General features: G+C 45.4%; 1 protein-coding gene across 4 annotated transcripts in view; it reads right to left on the minus strand.

Annotated features, from left to right (window-relative positions):
* Positions 1–1,144: 1,144 nt before the first annotated feature.
* Positions 1,145–17,683, minus strand: part of epha3 (eph receptor A3) — a 218,160-nt gene continuing 201,621 nt past the window's right edge. For 3 of the 4 annotated variants that reach the window (XM_061225675.1, XM_061225674.1, XM_061225673.1), the window contains exons 14-17: positions 14,931–15,080; positions 12,735–12,928; positions 7,958–8,113; positions 1,145–1,485 (exon numbers count right to left, since the gene is read on the minus strand). In XM_061225675.1, coding sequence (XP_061081659.1) covers positions 1,380–1,485; positions 7,958–8,113; positions 12,735–12,928; positions 14,931–15,080 — 606 coding nt within the window. In that variant the 3' untranslated portion in view covers positions 1,145–1,379. Of the gene's footprint in view, positions 1,486–3,216; positions 3,310–7,957; positions 8,114–12,734; positions 12,929–14,930; positions 15,081–17,683 lie in introns of all 4 variants that reach the window. The other variant, XM_061225676.1, reaches the window with a different exon arrangement.

The following is a 17,683-nucleotide window of genomic DNA, read 5'->3' on the forward strand; positions in this document are numbered from 1 at the left end:
GTGAAGATACACTGGGAGATGTAGCTTGGATGAGTGTAACAGATTACAGTGAATGGTGTACCACTCAGAAATCACACATTATCAATGTTAAATGCAGATGGTGTCAAAAGTGCTTTAAAAATTCATTAATCGAGTATTGAGCTGAACATGGCAAGTGTAAACTGCAGTGACAGAAAATTCAGTGACATTTTGTGATGCATTAAAACTGGAGTTCCTGAAATATGTAAGAACTTGTTGCAGATACAGCATATTTAATACAGAAACAAAGGAGTTACATTTCTGGCATAAACACAGTCATCCACAATGGAGTCGAATGACAGTGACTTCTTTAGATCGATCTTTTCATTCTATGAAAAACACTATTCTGTCTTTATTGGCTTTTGTTCTCTGGCAAACCATGCAAATGGCGCCTGACTCATGTTACAAAGGAACACTTCAATCTTTTTCTGGATTTTTGGAGCTGTACTTTCTGAGATAGGGACTGCAGGCTTGGGAATGGTGGATGGAGCAGTAATATGTAAAAACCGGAGACAAATGAGGACACTGCGTGGTATTATTGCTGAATGAGTGGTATCTTTGCAAACCCCAGCCAGTAGCTAAAAGCAGTAAGAGACAAGTCTTGTCCCTGACTCTTTGAGTGTCCTGAGTCCATTACGTTAACAAACCTTCGCTGGCGGCTCCGCTGTCTCGTGGACTCTTGACTTTGATGGGCTTTTTGGGTTGTACCGTGTTTGGTTTTCCGCGAGTCAGGCCAGGCCGGACCCGCAGTGAGCAGAACGGGTCCGAACGGGTCCGAACGGGTCCGAAGCGGATGAAGCGGTCCGCTCGAGCCGCTAGCCCGAGTTCACTTATCTCCCCGACTCCAGGTGCAGCTCCCAGCTGAGGGAGCCGGTTCTTCCCGCTATGCACTAGCGCAGGTGTTAATCGCTCCCACGTGGAGCGCTAAGAGCTCGCGGCGGTAAACCCTCGGACGGGACTGGGCCTGCTCGTGACATTTACGGTTTCCTGTCGGCCGGTCTCGTCACGCACGTGCGCAGGCCTCGGTTTCCAAGGCGATACGCGGCTGCACGCCCAGTGAGCGTCTCATCCCCCCAAAACCCCACCCCCCACCCCCAGGCCCGAAAGTTCTCCGGCCTCAGCGGGAAATGTCTGGCCCTTTTCCGTGGCTCTGGGGTATAAGGCAGCTCGTCTCCGATGGGAAGCCTGGCCAGCGGAGGGGAGTGGAGGGGCACGGGGTCACACTGCCACCCTTCAGGGAAGCCGCCTTTTGCCGTGAAAAAATACCGTAACATTTATTTTAATACGTCGTCTTTATTCGTTACATATGGAGAGTTCCCGTCAGTTTTTAGCAAAAAAGCGGCGACGGTCTCTCGCGGGGTTCACACGGGAACAGGGCCGTTCTTCGCGTGCGTTTCAAGCGCTTTGATGCTGCTCACAATCTTCTTCGGAGGTCCTACGATCGTCACGCCAACCTTTTTGAAGTCCCTGAGAGACAGAGAAGAGAAGGCCCGTGAGCGGAAAACAAAAAACGCCACGTACATTTCAGACATTAGCGTCACGCCCGTGGTGCTCTTCCGAACAGCCTGTCCTTAGCGCTGTGATCCAAGCGTCAATCATCGAGACTGAAGCATCTGAGCTGCAAGAGCTGTGTTCGTGACATTGCTGGTGGATTGACCGATATGGGGGTTGTTACTACTAAGCTCCAACCATGGACTGAAAGTAACATGATAAAAAAGCTGAAGTGACCACAGGTAATCACAGTTTTTGATTGTTAATTCACAGGTTTAGCACAGTGAAAAGAGCACAAGAAAATGTGTCTGCAGTATGTACATACTCTATGTTCTTTAGATGTGATTCAGTCTAACGGCAATATGTTTAATCTAAGCAAGTACTATCTTTTGGTTTATTTCATTAATATAGGGGACCACTGAGATGTACAAAATATTAAGTGCAAATTGTTTTGGGGTTTGATTGAAAGAGCCCTTAGGGGTCTGAAAAACAGAAAATGAGCAAATCCCAAAAAAGGAGGCCACACACGGTCACAACAGAGGTGTGAATTACAGGCCGCACATTATTCACCAAGTCCTGTGAGATGAGATCTTGATTAAATTGAAGTATTAGTCCCACATTTATCTAATGAAATTACAGTAGGGTCACAGGGGTTTTTTGTAAAAACATATGACGTAGCACCAAGAGCAGCCCGAACAGTAAGACTTTCATGGCAAAAGTTAAACATGAAGGTGGAGACTGTCACTCAAACCCCCAGCCCTCACAAACTATTTGATTTTGAGTGCTGTACAAAATGTAATTCCAAAAAATCTAAACAATCTATACCTCACATTAATTTAAATATTGTTTAAACAAAATCGTTTTAGTTGTGTCCCCAAAGACATTCCACCAGCAATTGAGAATGAATTCAGTATGAATAGGCACTTTAAATCTTTCTTTCACAACGTACTGTAACACGCTTGTAAAAGGCAGTTATGAAAGGTGACTTGCTGTGTTTTATGAGAGAGCGTTCACCAATGCATTATTCTGTCCCATGACCGAACAGCACTGAACAATACCCCTTTAGCACCTCCATCCCTTCATAAATCCATGTTGTAGCTGGATCATAGCTCTAAAAGTCAGAACGGAACAGCACCATCTCTGTACATGTCTGCTCTGTACCTGAAACATACAGCACAGTTCAATATTAAATTAGTTCCATGCATTGGGTGATGGAAGCCATTTTATTATTCAGGGCCACATATTTCTCCCCAAACTTACCGGCGTGGATGCATTCGTTCCATGCATTTCTAAGAAGGCGAATGTTAAAGTGCGTGGGGGAGGGGGGGGGGGGGAAACTGAGTTTGTCACAACCTTCCCTCAGTGACATTACAACCTCACAGTTAGAATTGCGCATGATATGGGAAAAAGTTAGTATCTATATCCATTGTCACATACTGTGAGGTTAGAAATGACGTTGAAAAAAAAACAACAACAACAACAACAACAACGAAGAACGAACATTGCATTGCAGCCGGGTCGTTGCCAGGTCGTTCACATCGCAGCGCGTTAGTATAAGCAGACCTAGGTTATGGTACAGCAGAGCTTGTTTGTCCTCAGGCTTGTCTTTCACACGGTATCCTCTAGCCAGCACGCGCGTGCAGTGCCTTGTGCAAGCGAGGGGTTTGTAGGGCCAGCCAGCACGCTGCGAGTGGTGGCGGGACCCACCGTCCGGTCTTTAGAGGTTAAAGTGTGGTTATTCCCATGGCCAGCTCCCAGTCAGGGCAAGTGGCTGCTGGCCTTACCTCAGTCAGGCAGATTCTACGGACAGAGTACACCTTTTAGAACGACAGTCACACACAGCCTCCTCTTCACCCATGGGTGGACCTTACCCATCAGCCTCAATGTGGCCAGTTTAGTTTTCACTTTTAGTTACTAAACGTATAACGCTAAATTGTGGTATGTGCATTTTTGCCAGTTATGGATTTCATGCTTTTAACTTGTGGAAGAGCCTATGCACTTGTAAGTCGCTTTGGATTAAAAGCGTCTGCCAAATGACTAAAATGTAAAATGTAAATGTAAGAAATTACAACAACAACAAAAAAAAAACAACCCAACATAAATAATACAAATAAATCTTCAATTGACAACTGAAATGAAGCCCTGAACACTGACTTGGCCCAAAAGATTTGAGACAAAGATGTTCTGGTGATATCCGTTTGTTGGGGCAAACCTGTCACACACACATGGCTCGAACAGCATCATTGGTAAACAGTGGCAGATAGTAAACACCAGTCAAAGGAACAAAAACCCTTTTTAAATAACCATCTGGAGCGCATGAGGTTTCTTAGCAACACTGAAAACACTGATGTTTGCACAAATGCATTACATAGAAAAAAAAAAGAATACAAATGACTTCAACTCAAAGCAAGCGACGTTGGAGAAGAGCGGGCTTTCGTGCGGGCGGTATTTTCAGAGAATAATTAATACGCTCGGATATTCTAAACAGAGGGTAAGCAGCTGAACAAACTTCGGAGAAGGGCGGCCGTAATTCACCGGAGCGACGTGCTTATGCTGTGGCATAAGGGCTGTATCAGCGAGAGGGGGCAGAGGGAGCGCCAAATGAGCCAACACAGAAGGTAGACTGTGACACTTGTTTAGCGTCCCAGGCAATTAATACTCGAGACACGAACACACTCCAAACGACAATGTGTGCCGTCATCTGCCCGGCAAAGAAGCTCAGAGGTCGCTGACTGTTGCTGCTGTACAGTATGTCACGCAATAGAAACTTAATTTTAGCCTAATAACAGTGTGTCTTCTCCCATAATGACCTGTCTCCAGGTTGGATTCTGAATCTCAGTGAACGCAGACTCTGCCCCCCTCCTCCTGTAGAGATATAGGAACATTTTAACAGTCCTCTGCACATTAAGGCTGAAGTGTAGCACGTAGACCTTGATTAGCTGCGATTTCAAAGTGAGTGCGCTGACTGAGTGAATTCCTTTACCACGTGTCAACTTGGGAAACGGACAGCACTCAGAGTTCTTTTGAAGTTCTCCCTATTCCCTGCGCAGTTGTGTTATTCCTAACATCAGCAGTGCAGTACATTAATCATCTTTCTCAAACCAAACAAGAACAAATGTCTCTGTGTCTCACGGAAACTTTGGCTCCTTCGCCAGCCTACAGAGCAGGCAGCTAAAACACCCGCGTTCACAACCCGTTTAATTACCCGTCCATTAATCTTAATTGCCTAACTGTTTTCAGGTTAATGCATAGACGGCTCTCATTTAATGGCCTTGCGGGAACTCATCGTGTTCTTAAAGGATTTCCCATTTCAACCGGAGCACGGATCCGGAGAGCCCAACGTGGACATGATGTAGGACTCTGAGGTCTAATCTGATAAAACACTTTTGCTTCTTGAGCATCAGGCTCCTCTCTCCGCAGATGGCAAAGTCCGTGCCCGGCAGTCTTAAGCGGGTTTCTCGCGCCGCATGCATAATGAAAGAGCCAAGGAGGCAGTTAAAGGATCTCTTTAAAAAAACAGACAAAAAAAAAACACTGCCACTGGTCACACAAAACTATTCAAGTTCCACAATCTCTTCCAGGAGCCTCGCCGAGGAGGATCCGGCCGCCGTGGCCGGGGTGAGAGGTCGCTGTCGTGTGAGGAGCCAGGAGCTCCCTCCCTGTACCCCGAGGCCTTCAGGCGAGCCACGAAACGCCAGCGTTGACTCATCCAGCTCATTACGGATGACAATCAGGAACTCATTACGGAGAACGATGCTGATGACTACAGCTGGAACACCATGTTTGGGGGCTATAATTCATATTTCCATCTCTCCAACATCTGCTGTTGTGGTGTACTTTACAAGCGCAAGGAAAATAAAGAGGCACGGGCTCACATCCCGTGTCAAAATTGTGTAGCGCATGCATAAAGACCTGCAAAGGTCACAGACCAAGGCCAGAAATGTGTTGAGTAACGTACATCGATTACATTTTCTCCTGCAAAGTCTACAGGCCACAAGACTACAGTTCAAATGTTAATTCTCAGAGGTATCAATTGTGCTATTCAAGGAACAGATAGCCATAGTCTCTGTTAGAATTTATGTAATTACAGTAAAATGAGCTTTTCATAAGACAGAATAGCTGGTGAAGAATGTAGCATTTCCCAAACCTGTTCCTTTCTAAAATATGACAGTATTGTAGATTGGCAGTAACAAAAATGTAGTTACGATTATCCAATTTGAGTCTGTGTGATTATATTTTAATGTGATTTATCCTTTTTAGGATTTTGCAAACTCAAGACAGGCTTATTCAGCACAGTTGCATTGGAGGTTCCCTTACATAATTGGATATATATATATATATATATATATATATATATACAGTATATATATATATTTTTTTTAATGATCATGTTCAATCCAGTAAGTGCCTGATATAAATCACATCAAAATTGAAATTATAGTTAACCAGAATAGAATTAACACATTAAGAAATTGTGAGAAATTGATGTGTCATTTTATGTTCCCAAATTATCTTGAAACTAATTTCCCAAACCACTGATCTGAAGATAGACATAATTTAGTTTTATATACTGTAAATATTATTTCAAAATTAAAAAGGTTTGTCTATCCTAGATCAGGGCCCAGCTGAGAAATAGCAGGCTTGAAGGGGGGTGTGGCCTACAAGGTGATTGGCACTTTCAGCATAGAGGGAGGTCTTGCTGGGAAATGCGTTTTTCTGTGACCTTGTTTCGATCAATAAATATAACACAAAGACTGTTTGGAACTCATCACGATGTTATCCTACAACCAAACAGGAACTGGAAGGCTGTTGTTGAAACTAGCCGGGAGCGTGGGAGCGTGGGTTCGTACGCGAGACTGCAGTGGAGTTCGGTAAACCCTCAACCCAGGGCGGGCTCGCCCTCCAAATTCAATCCACACTGTGTGTGAGAGGGATAAGTTTGCGGTCGGTTATTTACACGGTCATCAGCGCAGAAGGCATTCTGGGGGTGATTGCATGCAGGCCCGTATTTGGACCCCCTCGTCTGCGTGGTGCAAGAAGACACAACAGCTGCTCCAAAGCCAGCGGTCTGATCTCCCTGATTACGAATGTGAAATTATTTACTCTGTCAAATACCTTCTCAATTAAGCGGAACGACAGAGTCGTCTCCTGGGACCATAGGCCTCTGGCATGCCATAATACCGCATTTCCCATAACCCCCCTCCAATCAACACCACGGAGCAGAAATATATGAGTTTATTATTAGAACCTTGCCTGAGTCAGCTGGTTTCTTTAACTACATAGCCTGCCACATACGATTTGCTGAAGCCATTCCCGGCCGGTATATTCTGTCGGGACGGTCGCTTAATTTTCTTAAGTCTTCTTTTTCGCCTTTCCTTTTTCGCGTGGAAAAAAGCACCGTCATTACCAATTAAAATCAGACCAGCGCTGGAACATTTAAGATTTACCCTAATCTCCACCCCTCACTTGATGGAGGCAGACTTGTAAACATTTCTCCTGTCAAGAGCGGATGGTACTGTACTAAATTTGGGGTGCCTATGTCGTGCGAGACTTTCTCAGGGGGGAGGGGGACAACCCATACAGCATTTGTTTGCATCTCGTCTGATCTCTGAGTTCTTTTAGAGGCCACACAAACGCACGGCAGTATAGCTCGGTCACATTTCTCACAGGATCATGGGTGTCTCACCCATGTATAGTCTGAGTACGCATGACTCTCCAATAAACTATGGCAGCATTTTCTTCTCATATTCCCCATCACATAGGAAACTAATTTAGCCACGATAGGCACTGCCCAACCACAATATTTCCTGTTTACAGTAACACCGGCACTGAGCAAGCTAGTCTCAAACACTTTAGTATTTGTCTTTGTCAGAAATGATATCGGGCCAAAAGCCATCAAACAAATGATAATTGATACAGGCAGGTCATATAGGATTAAATATGTTTGGGGAAAATGTTCACACCCTAACATTAATCAGGCAGATATATTTTTAAAGCAGGACACATTGACACTGCTAAAAGAAAAGTAGTGCACCTTCTATTTAAAGGCTGAAAGTATATCATGATTTTAAATCGCACAAATGAACCATTTGCTTTCGTTATTTAATTGTTAATTGTTTAATGTTAATTGTTTCAAACAGATTCCAAACATCTGATTGCTCTTATATGGGGACAATAAAAAAATTTGGAAACTATATAAAACAACTGAATTCATGACTCCCAAAAATGTGAGTTTAGAGCTGTTCTGCCTGGTGATTAATCATACTATTTGTGATCATCTGAAATAGTCATAATAAATTAAATGTGGCAGCCATGTTGGGAGGATCAGTCATAAATACGTGTGGCAGCCATGTTGGGAGGATCAGTAATAAATATATGTGGCAGCCATGTTGGGAGGATCAGTAATAACTACGTGTTACTTCCGTGCTGGAAGCCGAGGGCCTCTTACTCTGCAGAGGTCTTGGGCAGGGTGTCACAGGAGTTGTAGCTCACGCCGGTGAAGGCGTCCTTGCAGGGTAACGTCCGCACGCTCTCCAGCCAGTCGCCCATGGCACGCAGAGCCGTTATTTCCGTGCTGTTTCGGTCCAGGAGCATGTTCGCCGGCCTGCGGGGGGAGGGACGGTAGAAGGGTAGAGGGTGTCAGTTGGAGACATTTTAGACGATTCTGCTGAGAAAGCAACAGTCACGACACACAAACAAACCCAGTCCACCGCACGGCGGTCGGACGCAGAACCGCTCCGCCTCCAGTACCGTGTTCTTGCCACCTGTCAATGCCCTGGCCCACTGTACGGCCGGCATTGGGTTTCCCTAATATCCGGACCCCCTCTCCCAAACATCCCCATCAACATCGCCACTCCCGTAAAAAAACGATATTTTCCAGTCTGCTATTCGCATTTCACGTGAGGAATGAAAATGTTATCGTTGAGGAAGCAGACTCATAAAAATGCACGGTGCAGAGAGAGAACACAAAAGGCTAATAAACCCGCTCCGCGCAGCGCCTCCACGTTAGGAAATACCTGTGGAGAGGAGGGACTGCCAACTCTCTATCTGTTCGGCTCTTTCTCAGGGCACGCTCCCCCTAGAAAGCCTATCTACACAACAGCGTTTATTTATTCTGATATATGTCTTTTACACAAATTCTGAGGATTTCCCAGTATGCATATTGCCACGGTTTATTGCAAATGAAGTGTATGTACACGTTAAAGACTTGCACATGTGAAATGATATATGGAAGCCAAAATACCACCAACTGCATGCTAGCATTAAATGAGAAAAGCAAATGCTCAAGTTCTTTTGTTTATGGCATGTGTGTATGCACACATAAAGGTGCGCACACACACACACACACACAATTTGATAAGGTTATATTTGGCACCATACTGGCACCATCATTCAATTATAATCATGCGGTTGCTTTAAATAAATGAATTCACAGGAAGAGCACAGCAGCATGGAAACAGTAAACAGAAATCATAATTTCACTATAAAATATTCAGGCTGCATAGTCGCTATGTTTAATATAATTACATTTGAAATTAAACGGCAGAATCAAATCTATGATGATCCAAAAAATAATAAATTACTCCAACTGAACTAATAGCAAATATTCATTTTGAATTAATCCCATCTTTGAGGGATAAATTAAAGACAGGAAACTAAGTGGATTTCCGACAGGGGAAGTTTTGGAGACATTGCCAAGTATCAGCTGCACTGTCTGTTCATGCTCTGCTACAAGAAGGATCAGGACTCCTCAACACCCGGCAGCAAAATAAACAAAGTGACTGTGGCATTCGGCTCCTTCGCCAACATAATCCCACCCTCCCACATCCTCGCCCCACTGTATCTTTAAAATCAGCCAGTCCGCTCCCAAACTACCTCTCCCGAACTGATTCCCTGGAACAATGAGGGGTGTGCAGCCACCTCCATTAATTCTCTACTTATTCATATCTCAGTCTCTGCCTCCACACCTGATCAGAAACCAGGGAAAAACACAACTCCCACCTCAGGAAATGAGATTATGTTTCCCTTGGAAGCCTTTATTTTTAGACTGTAAATAAACACATTATAATGCCAGGAAGCTCAGCAACCCCACAAACGCACACAAATGCACGTTCACAGACCGTGAAATTTCGGAGCCATAATGAATGATAGTCCATAGACAGAACTGAATTTAAAGGGTGTGTGTGCCTGTGTGTGTGTGTGTGTGTTTGTAAGACCCCTCCCAAGGGACAGTACAATTGAGGTCATTCAGAGGTACTGTGTTGTCGCCACGGCTACCATAAGCACACAGAACTCACACTTGGGTCACTGCCAAAGACACAAGTCTCTAGGACACAGTGTCCTCCCTGAGAAACACAGATTAAAACATGCAACAAATGTATATCCATTCACATTCTAACACATACACTTTATATTGAGCAGGTAGTCAGGTAATCCTGTAACCAGGAGGCTAAGAATGATATCAAAAGCAGACAGTTCATGCAGCTTGCATCCCAGCTCGCGTTGCTGATATTTCTCCCAGTACAACGACAAAGATTGTCCATGTCTGACTGAATATTGAACACATTCATGCAGATAACAGATCCACTTAGCTGCATTCCAAACAAAGGTTCTGTTCGGAATTCATGTTTTTTTTGTTTGTTTTAGTCACAGATATCACATGAATACCATGGCATAAATATCACGGCAAATAAATAAATTCAGAGTTGTGTGGCTCCGAGCAGCTATCGATCCAAAAAAAAACTTCACTCCACAACTTTCCTAACCCGTGCACTTCTGTGGTAAACTGTGCGTGACCCTGTCTTTCTTTTTGTGTTTTTTTTTGTTGTTGTTGCTTGTTTTGTTTGCGTCTTTATTTGCAGATACAGCGGGGGAATTCTCATGGTGTTATCCCTGACGGCAAGAAAAAACACAACAATGAAAGAGAGAAAAGGCAGGAGGATGAAGAAAACATGTTAGTAGCTGCAGGCACCCCTGATATCCACAGCCCCAGTGTAAACATCAGGTTTTACAGACCCTCAGGATCCCAACAAATAAGACAAGTAAACAGTCAGTGTTCCGGCCTCACTCTCTCTCTCTCCCCCTCTCTCCCCCTCTCTCTCTCGCTCTCTCTCTCCTTCTCTCTCTCCCTCCCTCTCTCTCTCTCTCTCTCCCACCTCTCTCTCACTCCCTCTCTCTCTCTCTCTCTCTCTCCCTCTTCTCCACTCACGGGGTGACCTCTAAATAACCACGGCTGCGTAGTATCTTGTTTTTAAGGCCCCTGCGGGACTGTGGAATGGAGAAGCTGGGCTCGTCTCTTCATAGGAAAGACATCTGGATAGCTTAGTCACGGACAGGAATGCGTCTCTCGCTGCGAAGAGGTCCGCGATGCCCACCCCCCCCGCCCCCACGCCGCAGGCAGGGGGTCGTGTCGAGGGAGCTCCTGCGTTTTCCGCCATCTGCGCTACCCCTGCCGGTCACCCCCGTGTCTCGGGCGGCGGTGCCTGAGCCCCTGGGCGCGTCCGCGGGGGACCCCGCTCCATTAGCGCGCACCGCCGCAGACAAATGAGGTGCGCGGGCGCGGGCGCAGCTGCGGCTGGAGTCTCGCGGCGCCCGTCCGCATCTTTTAATGCGCGCCATAAATCACCCGCCGTCCCGCTGCCCCGGCCGCCCGTGTTAAAAGCCAATCAGGAAAATTACACGCCAAACTCCAAGGGACCCATTTCCACTTTCTTAAGAAATCATTAGTCACCTTTACCTGCTTTGATGTCTCCATAATAACACAGCTCCCCGTTACGCAACCGATGTCGCGCGAGCGCGCCGGCCCTGCTGCGGCCCAGCGGTGGCACTGTGCCGACTGTAAATGGCTATATAGGAATCTACTCATACAAAAGCTAAGAGCATAAAGGAAGAGGCCGCCATTACGGCTCTGGACGGCAATGAAGAGACATCGAGGCGAGGCCAAGAAGACGGAAAAGTAAGACCGTTCTGCTTCAGCCTTTTCTGCAGCGTTGAGAACTCATAACATTCATCCCATGATTCTGACCACGTACGAGTCTGTGTTCACACCATGACTCTGAGAACCTGTCCAGAGGAAGCAGGAAGCAAGTAATTGTTTATACCAAATTGTTTCCCGTCTGCAGACAATATGACTTTTCCATAAACAGTCTTGGGGGAAAATGATCCAGCGCAAAGGAGAGCTGTGTGCCAGCGTAACACGATTACAGGGCTCAGCTGCTGCATGGGGCGAGTGGGTGACAGGTAAGTTAGGATGGGTCTCAGGGAAGCAGATACTGCTTCCTTTCATTTCCTCACAGTAACGCGCCTGCAGTCTGCACTGTAGGCAACGAGCACAGTGAAAAGCAGTGGACAGCTATCAGGGAAGGGAATGAGAGATGATGAGTTCGAGGACGTGGTGGCAGAATTGATCAGATATATGATTGGGAGATGACGTGATTGAGATGGTGGGGGAATGGATCAGGGATATGATTGGGAGATGACGTGATTGAGATGGTGGGGGAATGGATCAGGGATATGATTGGGAGATGACGTGATTGAGATGGTGGGGGAATGGATCAGGGATATGATTGGGAGATGACGTGATTGAGGAAGTGGTGGGGGAATGGATCAGGTAAGTGAAGTGTTGAAGTCATGGGTGGACTGATGGTGGAGGTGAGTGTGGGAGGGAGGGAGTGGGTCACACCTGGAGGCAGTGTTGAATGGTGGGGGTGAGTGTGGGAGGGAGGGAGTGTTGAATGGTGGGGGTGAGTGTGGGAGGGAGTGGGTCACACCTGGAGGCAGTGTTGAATGGTGGGGGTGAGTGTGGGAGGGAGTGGGTCACCTGGAGGCAGTGTTGAATGGTGGGGGTGAGTGTGGGAGGGAGGGAGTGTTGAATGGTGGGGGTGAGTGTGGGAGGGAGGCAGTGTTGAACGGTGGGGGTGAGTGTGGGAGGGAGGGAGTGTTGAATGGTGGGGGTGAGTGTGGGAGGGAGGCAGTGTTGAACGGTGGGGGTGAGTGTGGGAGGGAGGGAGTGTTGAATGGTGGGGGTGAGTGTGGGAGGGAGGGAGTTTTGAATGGTGGGGGTGAGTGTGGGAGGGAGGGAGTGTTGAATGGTGGGGGTGAGTGTTGGAGGGAGTGGGTCACACCTGGAGGCAGTGTTGAATGGTGGGGGTGAGTGTGGGAGGGAGTGGGTCACACCTGGAGGCAGTGTTGAATGGTGGGGGTGAGTGTGGGAGGGAGTGGGTCACCTGGAGGCAGTGTTGGCGATGATCTTCAGGCTGCCGGGGTTGCGGATCAGCTTGTCCAGGATGCTGACAATCTGCTGGAATTTGGGCCGGTTGTTCCTGTCCTTCTGCCAGCAGTCCAGCATCAGCTGGTACAGAGCAGCAGGGCAGTCCATGGGGGGCGGCAGCCGGTAGCCCTCATCCACCGCCTTGATCACCTGCATCCCAAACAAAGCCTATTAAACCAACGCGTTACATTTACATTCACCTAATGGAAGGTTATCTGCTGGGAGTTCAATAACTTTGATTTCACGCACTGAAGTGCATTATTTTCTTCTCACAGTCAATATCCAACAATTGAATCTCTAAAGACTCCTTAGCACTAAGATGACCCTAATTTTGTGGTAGCTATAAATTATCCATTTAAGTTTGCATGTAAATCAGTAAAATTACTCCACTTTAAAAACCAACCAAATACATATGGGTTTTAAGACATGATGGAAGATAAAACCTTTTAAAATAACAAAATGTATTTGAAATAAACCGTTTTAGTATGTTATTGTATAAGTTTATACAAGAATTTACAACACAAAAAAAACCCAGGATGAATAAAACAGCATAAATAAAAGCACTATGCATTATGAGAACAATGGCTCTGTTTCAAACAAATTTAGAAGTACTGTATTGCCAATGCCTCTCGTATACTGTGCAGGAGTAGCATTCAATGAACACAGGGACAGGAATTAGCATATGTTTAAAAATGTGTGTGGGTATATGCTGTAGTTTTTTTTGTTCTTTTCATTTGCAAAACGTCTGCTTCTCAGCTATTTCTGATTAGTAAGGTCAATTAAATCACTTTCTTAGTACCGGTATAAGAAGGCATTATTTGGAGCCTGTTATTTATGTTTGTCAACATAACCAGAGTTGTGAATGTCAAAAAAGGCCCACACATAGTCCAAACAATAGGCTTACCAAAACAAACTGGTAGGAACACCCTTAAGTACTGTATTGGCAGGCTTTGTGACAATTGAAAAATTGACAAATGCACGCCATTTACTCTGAGCTTAATCTGAATGTAGGTCTTGGCAAAATGAACAATATACAGTTCACTCCATCTGCAATATAATGCAATTTTATGACAAATGATCTTAAATCCTTATTTTCTATCTCTCATCATTATTTTTTTAATTAGCAGGTTAACAATTATAGCATCATATTTTACACAAAGCCTTCAAAAGGAAAATGTGTTAAGTGGTTCTGTTGGAGTTATCATACATTGTCCTTAAAATTACTTTTTTCAAGTTTAGCAAGAACCTATGATGAAACAATGCAATGCCTTGGCTGCTGCCTTGTTCAAATGACTCATTTCTACAGAAGTTCTTTCTACAGAATTTTAAACAACACTTGGTTTTTAAAGAAACTTCCAGGAAAAATGACAAATGGAGACACAGTTTAAATAACAGGAGTTATTGAAAATTCAATACCGCCTATTTCAAAAGATGTTCTGTTATATATACTGCATGTTTAAAACTATGCTACATCCTTACAATATTAATGAGAGCTTTTGACCTTTCAGTTATCCCAAATAAATCATTATGGTCTCAAACTGCTGCAAATGAAAATCTCCCCCCCTTTGCCACACAACTCCTACAGTGGAACAGGCTGGAGGGCAAAGGGCCGGCTTCCTCCCGTGTTGAACACCCATGTGTAATGTAAAGTGTGACTGTGGCCGGGTATCGGAAACGTCTGGCGAGATTTATTTTGCTTTTCCACACCGCATCACCGACGACATGCTAATCTAGTGCAAATAAGCTCCGGCTCTGCCCAGTGTCGGAGAACGGCCTCACAAAGGCCGGCCGGATCTCTGTCACAGCAGACGCCTGACACGCAGACTGTCAGCGCCAGAGTCTGTCCTGGTTTATTTTTCAGGGAACTCTCATTTCATTCGAATGCATCTGCAGATTAAAGCGCCGCACTTGTTTTCTCGCTTTTATTTTTCACTGCGCCCGTTTTTGGCCTCCCGTGTCTGGCAGCGGACAAGCGGCCGTTGTCCTGGAGACGGCTGTCGGTGACAGATTCTGTCTGCCACCTGGCCCTCGACGTGCATTACTTCCTCTCTGAAAACGTCCTCCCTCCTGCTGTTAGCTGACCACGCACTTCCTGATTGGACACGTCTGACTAAGTTCTCTTTCCACCGGTTATAACCTCCAGCACACTCACATCCTGATTGGACATCTCCCAGTAAGGCCGCTCTCCATAGGACATGACCTCCCACAGCACGATGCCGTAGCTCCAGGCGTCGCTGGCCGAGGTGAACTTGCGATAGGCGATGGCCTCAGGTGCCGTCCACCTGATGGGTATCTTACCACCCTGAGAAAAAAAGCACACAAGGAAAAATGTACCCCAATTCAATTAATTCATATCGTATACATACAGCATTGCCACATTCAGGATTTCATAAACCGCACAAATTAAATGATCATCTCAACTACACAATGTCGCAGAAATACTTCCAAATAGAATTTGATTGATGAAGATGTTGTCCACAATTATGAATATGCTTCACTTAATTACACATGAAAGCTCAGTATAATGAGGAACAGTAGGGTGGGTGTTTATTCCGTAATGCGAGCTATCAAGGTCAGTTTCTGTCATCTGGTTTGAGAGGAAAGATGCACACGATCATTAAACGCATGGTTGACTAATGTTAATGCTAAACGCTTTAGAGTAACTGATTTACAGTCCATCACTGATTCACAGTGGCTAAGGCAATCTGTTCAAAATCTCCAGAGGCAGGGGAATTCTTGTCAGTGGCACAAAAGGATTATATCATGTTTTCCCTCCTTAGGTACAACAAACAGGCATTATATTTGAGTTAATAAGCTCTTTTTACAATAAAATATATATGTTTTTGAAAACTAGATGTATGCATACTGAAATAAATTCATACTGAAATCAAGCGTTGGCTAACATGTATTGTTGATAATGTATTTTTATTTCACAAATGGTGATGAGCCATAAATCTACTGTAATCTTACTTGTTTATGAGTGTAAGTCTGGAAAAGCTGAAGACACCTTTGTGAATTTGCCCCCATACATCAGAGCACAGCATGCGAACATGTGGATATTTTTTTGTCACACGTTAAATTTGAACACGGCAGATAAAAACGTATTATTCACGGCTGCGATATGGAACCGAAATGAACCATGAACGCGCAAAGAGACTTGCGGAGCGATGAGTTTAACGGCAGATGCCAGACACCCTCGAAAGCATGGATACCCCGGTTTCATCTGAGCGGCGTGTTCCCGCGGGGGGCCAAGGGTCCGTGTTTACGCCACTCTGAGGAGGCCCGGGTCACAGAAGCGGCCCTTGTGCTCGCAGCAGAGGGAGGGGAGCCAAAGCTAACCGCTCACTCAGCCAAAGCACACAACTCCCGCACCACGTTCTCCAAACAGGCAAGCCTCAAAAAATAAACGCACTTCAACGCTAGCCCCCTCGCGGGCCCGGACGGCGAAGGGGTCTGCCATCGGGGAGACAGCTCGTTAACGTGCACTTTGACGTCCACTGAAAAGTTTTGGCCGAACTTGGGACTTTGAGACCAAAAATAAAAAACGGCCTCACTCCCTGAGAGACGCATGATAATGAGAAGGCTATCTTGCAGGATGATGCTGAACAGAGGAGGATCGATACGTCTCTTCTTTTTGTCAGGATCCAGTGCCATTTCAGAGCTCAGTTCCATGGAAGATAATTATCTGATGTCCGGGAAGGCAAACAACACCTGAATCTACTCACCTCATCAAGTACACGTATAAATGCTCTTCCTGCTTCTGAATTAATTGTTGAAACTCATTGTTGGAAAGTACATTTAATATATATTTGGGGTGATTCACCCTTTACGACCATATAAGGTAAATTGTAGCATGGTTAACGGGAGTCTAAACCTGAGGTTTAAACCCCCAGACCTCAGAACTCTGTTACAATTGGGACACCTATCCAAGGCTGTGAAATTACAATTAGCTGTTTTAATGCAGTTCTATTACCTAAGGGTTTAAACCGACTAAAGCAGAGCAACAGAAAAACAGCACCGACATTCGTGTCCTGTGTATAGGGGAGAGAACAAAGGCTGTCATTCTTCATGTATCCAGACGTTCTGCTCCTTCTTTGAGCACAGCTGTGCTGAGATGTTAGATGTTTGAGCTGCGATTTCCCTAACGGTAGCACATCTTTTCAGTTGTCCTTCACAAACAAAGACATTTCCTGGATTTATGTTAGCTTTATCTTTCTCCTTGTTTTATTTATTTTTAGTTATCGTGGGGTTTCTGGAGCATTGAGCATGTGTGTACCGGGGTGACATATGGGGTAATCAATCTCCAAAACGGAATACATTTCAGGAGACTCTGCCGTGAGAGAGATAGAGGAAGACAATGAGACTTGTGTGGGCCTGCCGGCTGTGTACAATATCAGCCCTGCCCCGATTGGTGTTTAGCATTCCATCTCCTTTCCAATCGCAAACTGGCCAGATTGCACGGGGCAGGGGTATGCACTCCCATTCTCTCCCCACACACAAGGAGGGACGCCAGCACCAGACGCCAAGATTCCAATATTATTAACTGATTACATGACTGACATGTTTTAAAGCAGATTACTGTATCCATTTTTGTACATGCTTTTGTCAAACAAACAGTTTTGCCTATGTAACAGGTGAGAAATTGCCCGAGTCCGAGGTGGGATTTGAACCCCGGCCTCTCACTTGTCCAAATATTTGTTGAACGAACGCGTTACCAGTCAGCTAAAGACGAACTCGCCTCTAGCCAAGGGCAACAACGTTCTTTTGAATTTGAGGGTTACGTCATCGGGGAGTGTTGTCGCGATAACCTGCTAGCAGCCTTCGCTTTCACTGCACTTCACCATGCTTACTAGCAAACTAGCTGAGCTAACCATGCTACACCTAGTCACTCGATGGTTACCAGAC

Source organism: Conger conger, chromosome 17, assembly GCF_963514075.1.
Source record: "Conger conger chromosome 17, fConCon1.1, whole genome shotgun sequence".
NCBI lineage: Eukaryota > Metazoa > Chordata > Actinopteri > Anguilliformes > Congridae > Conger > Conger conger.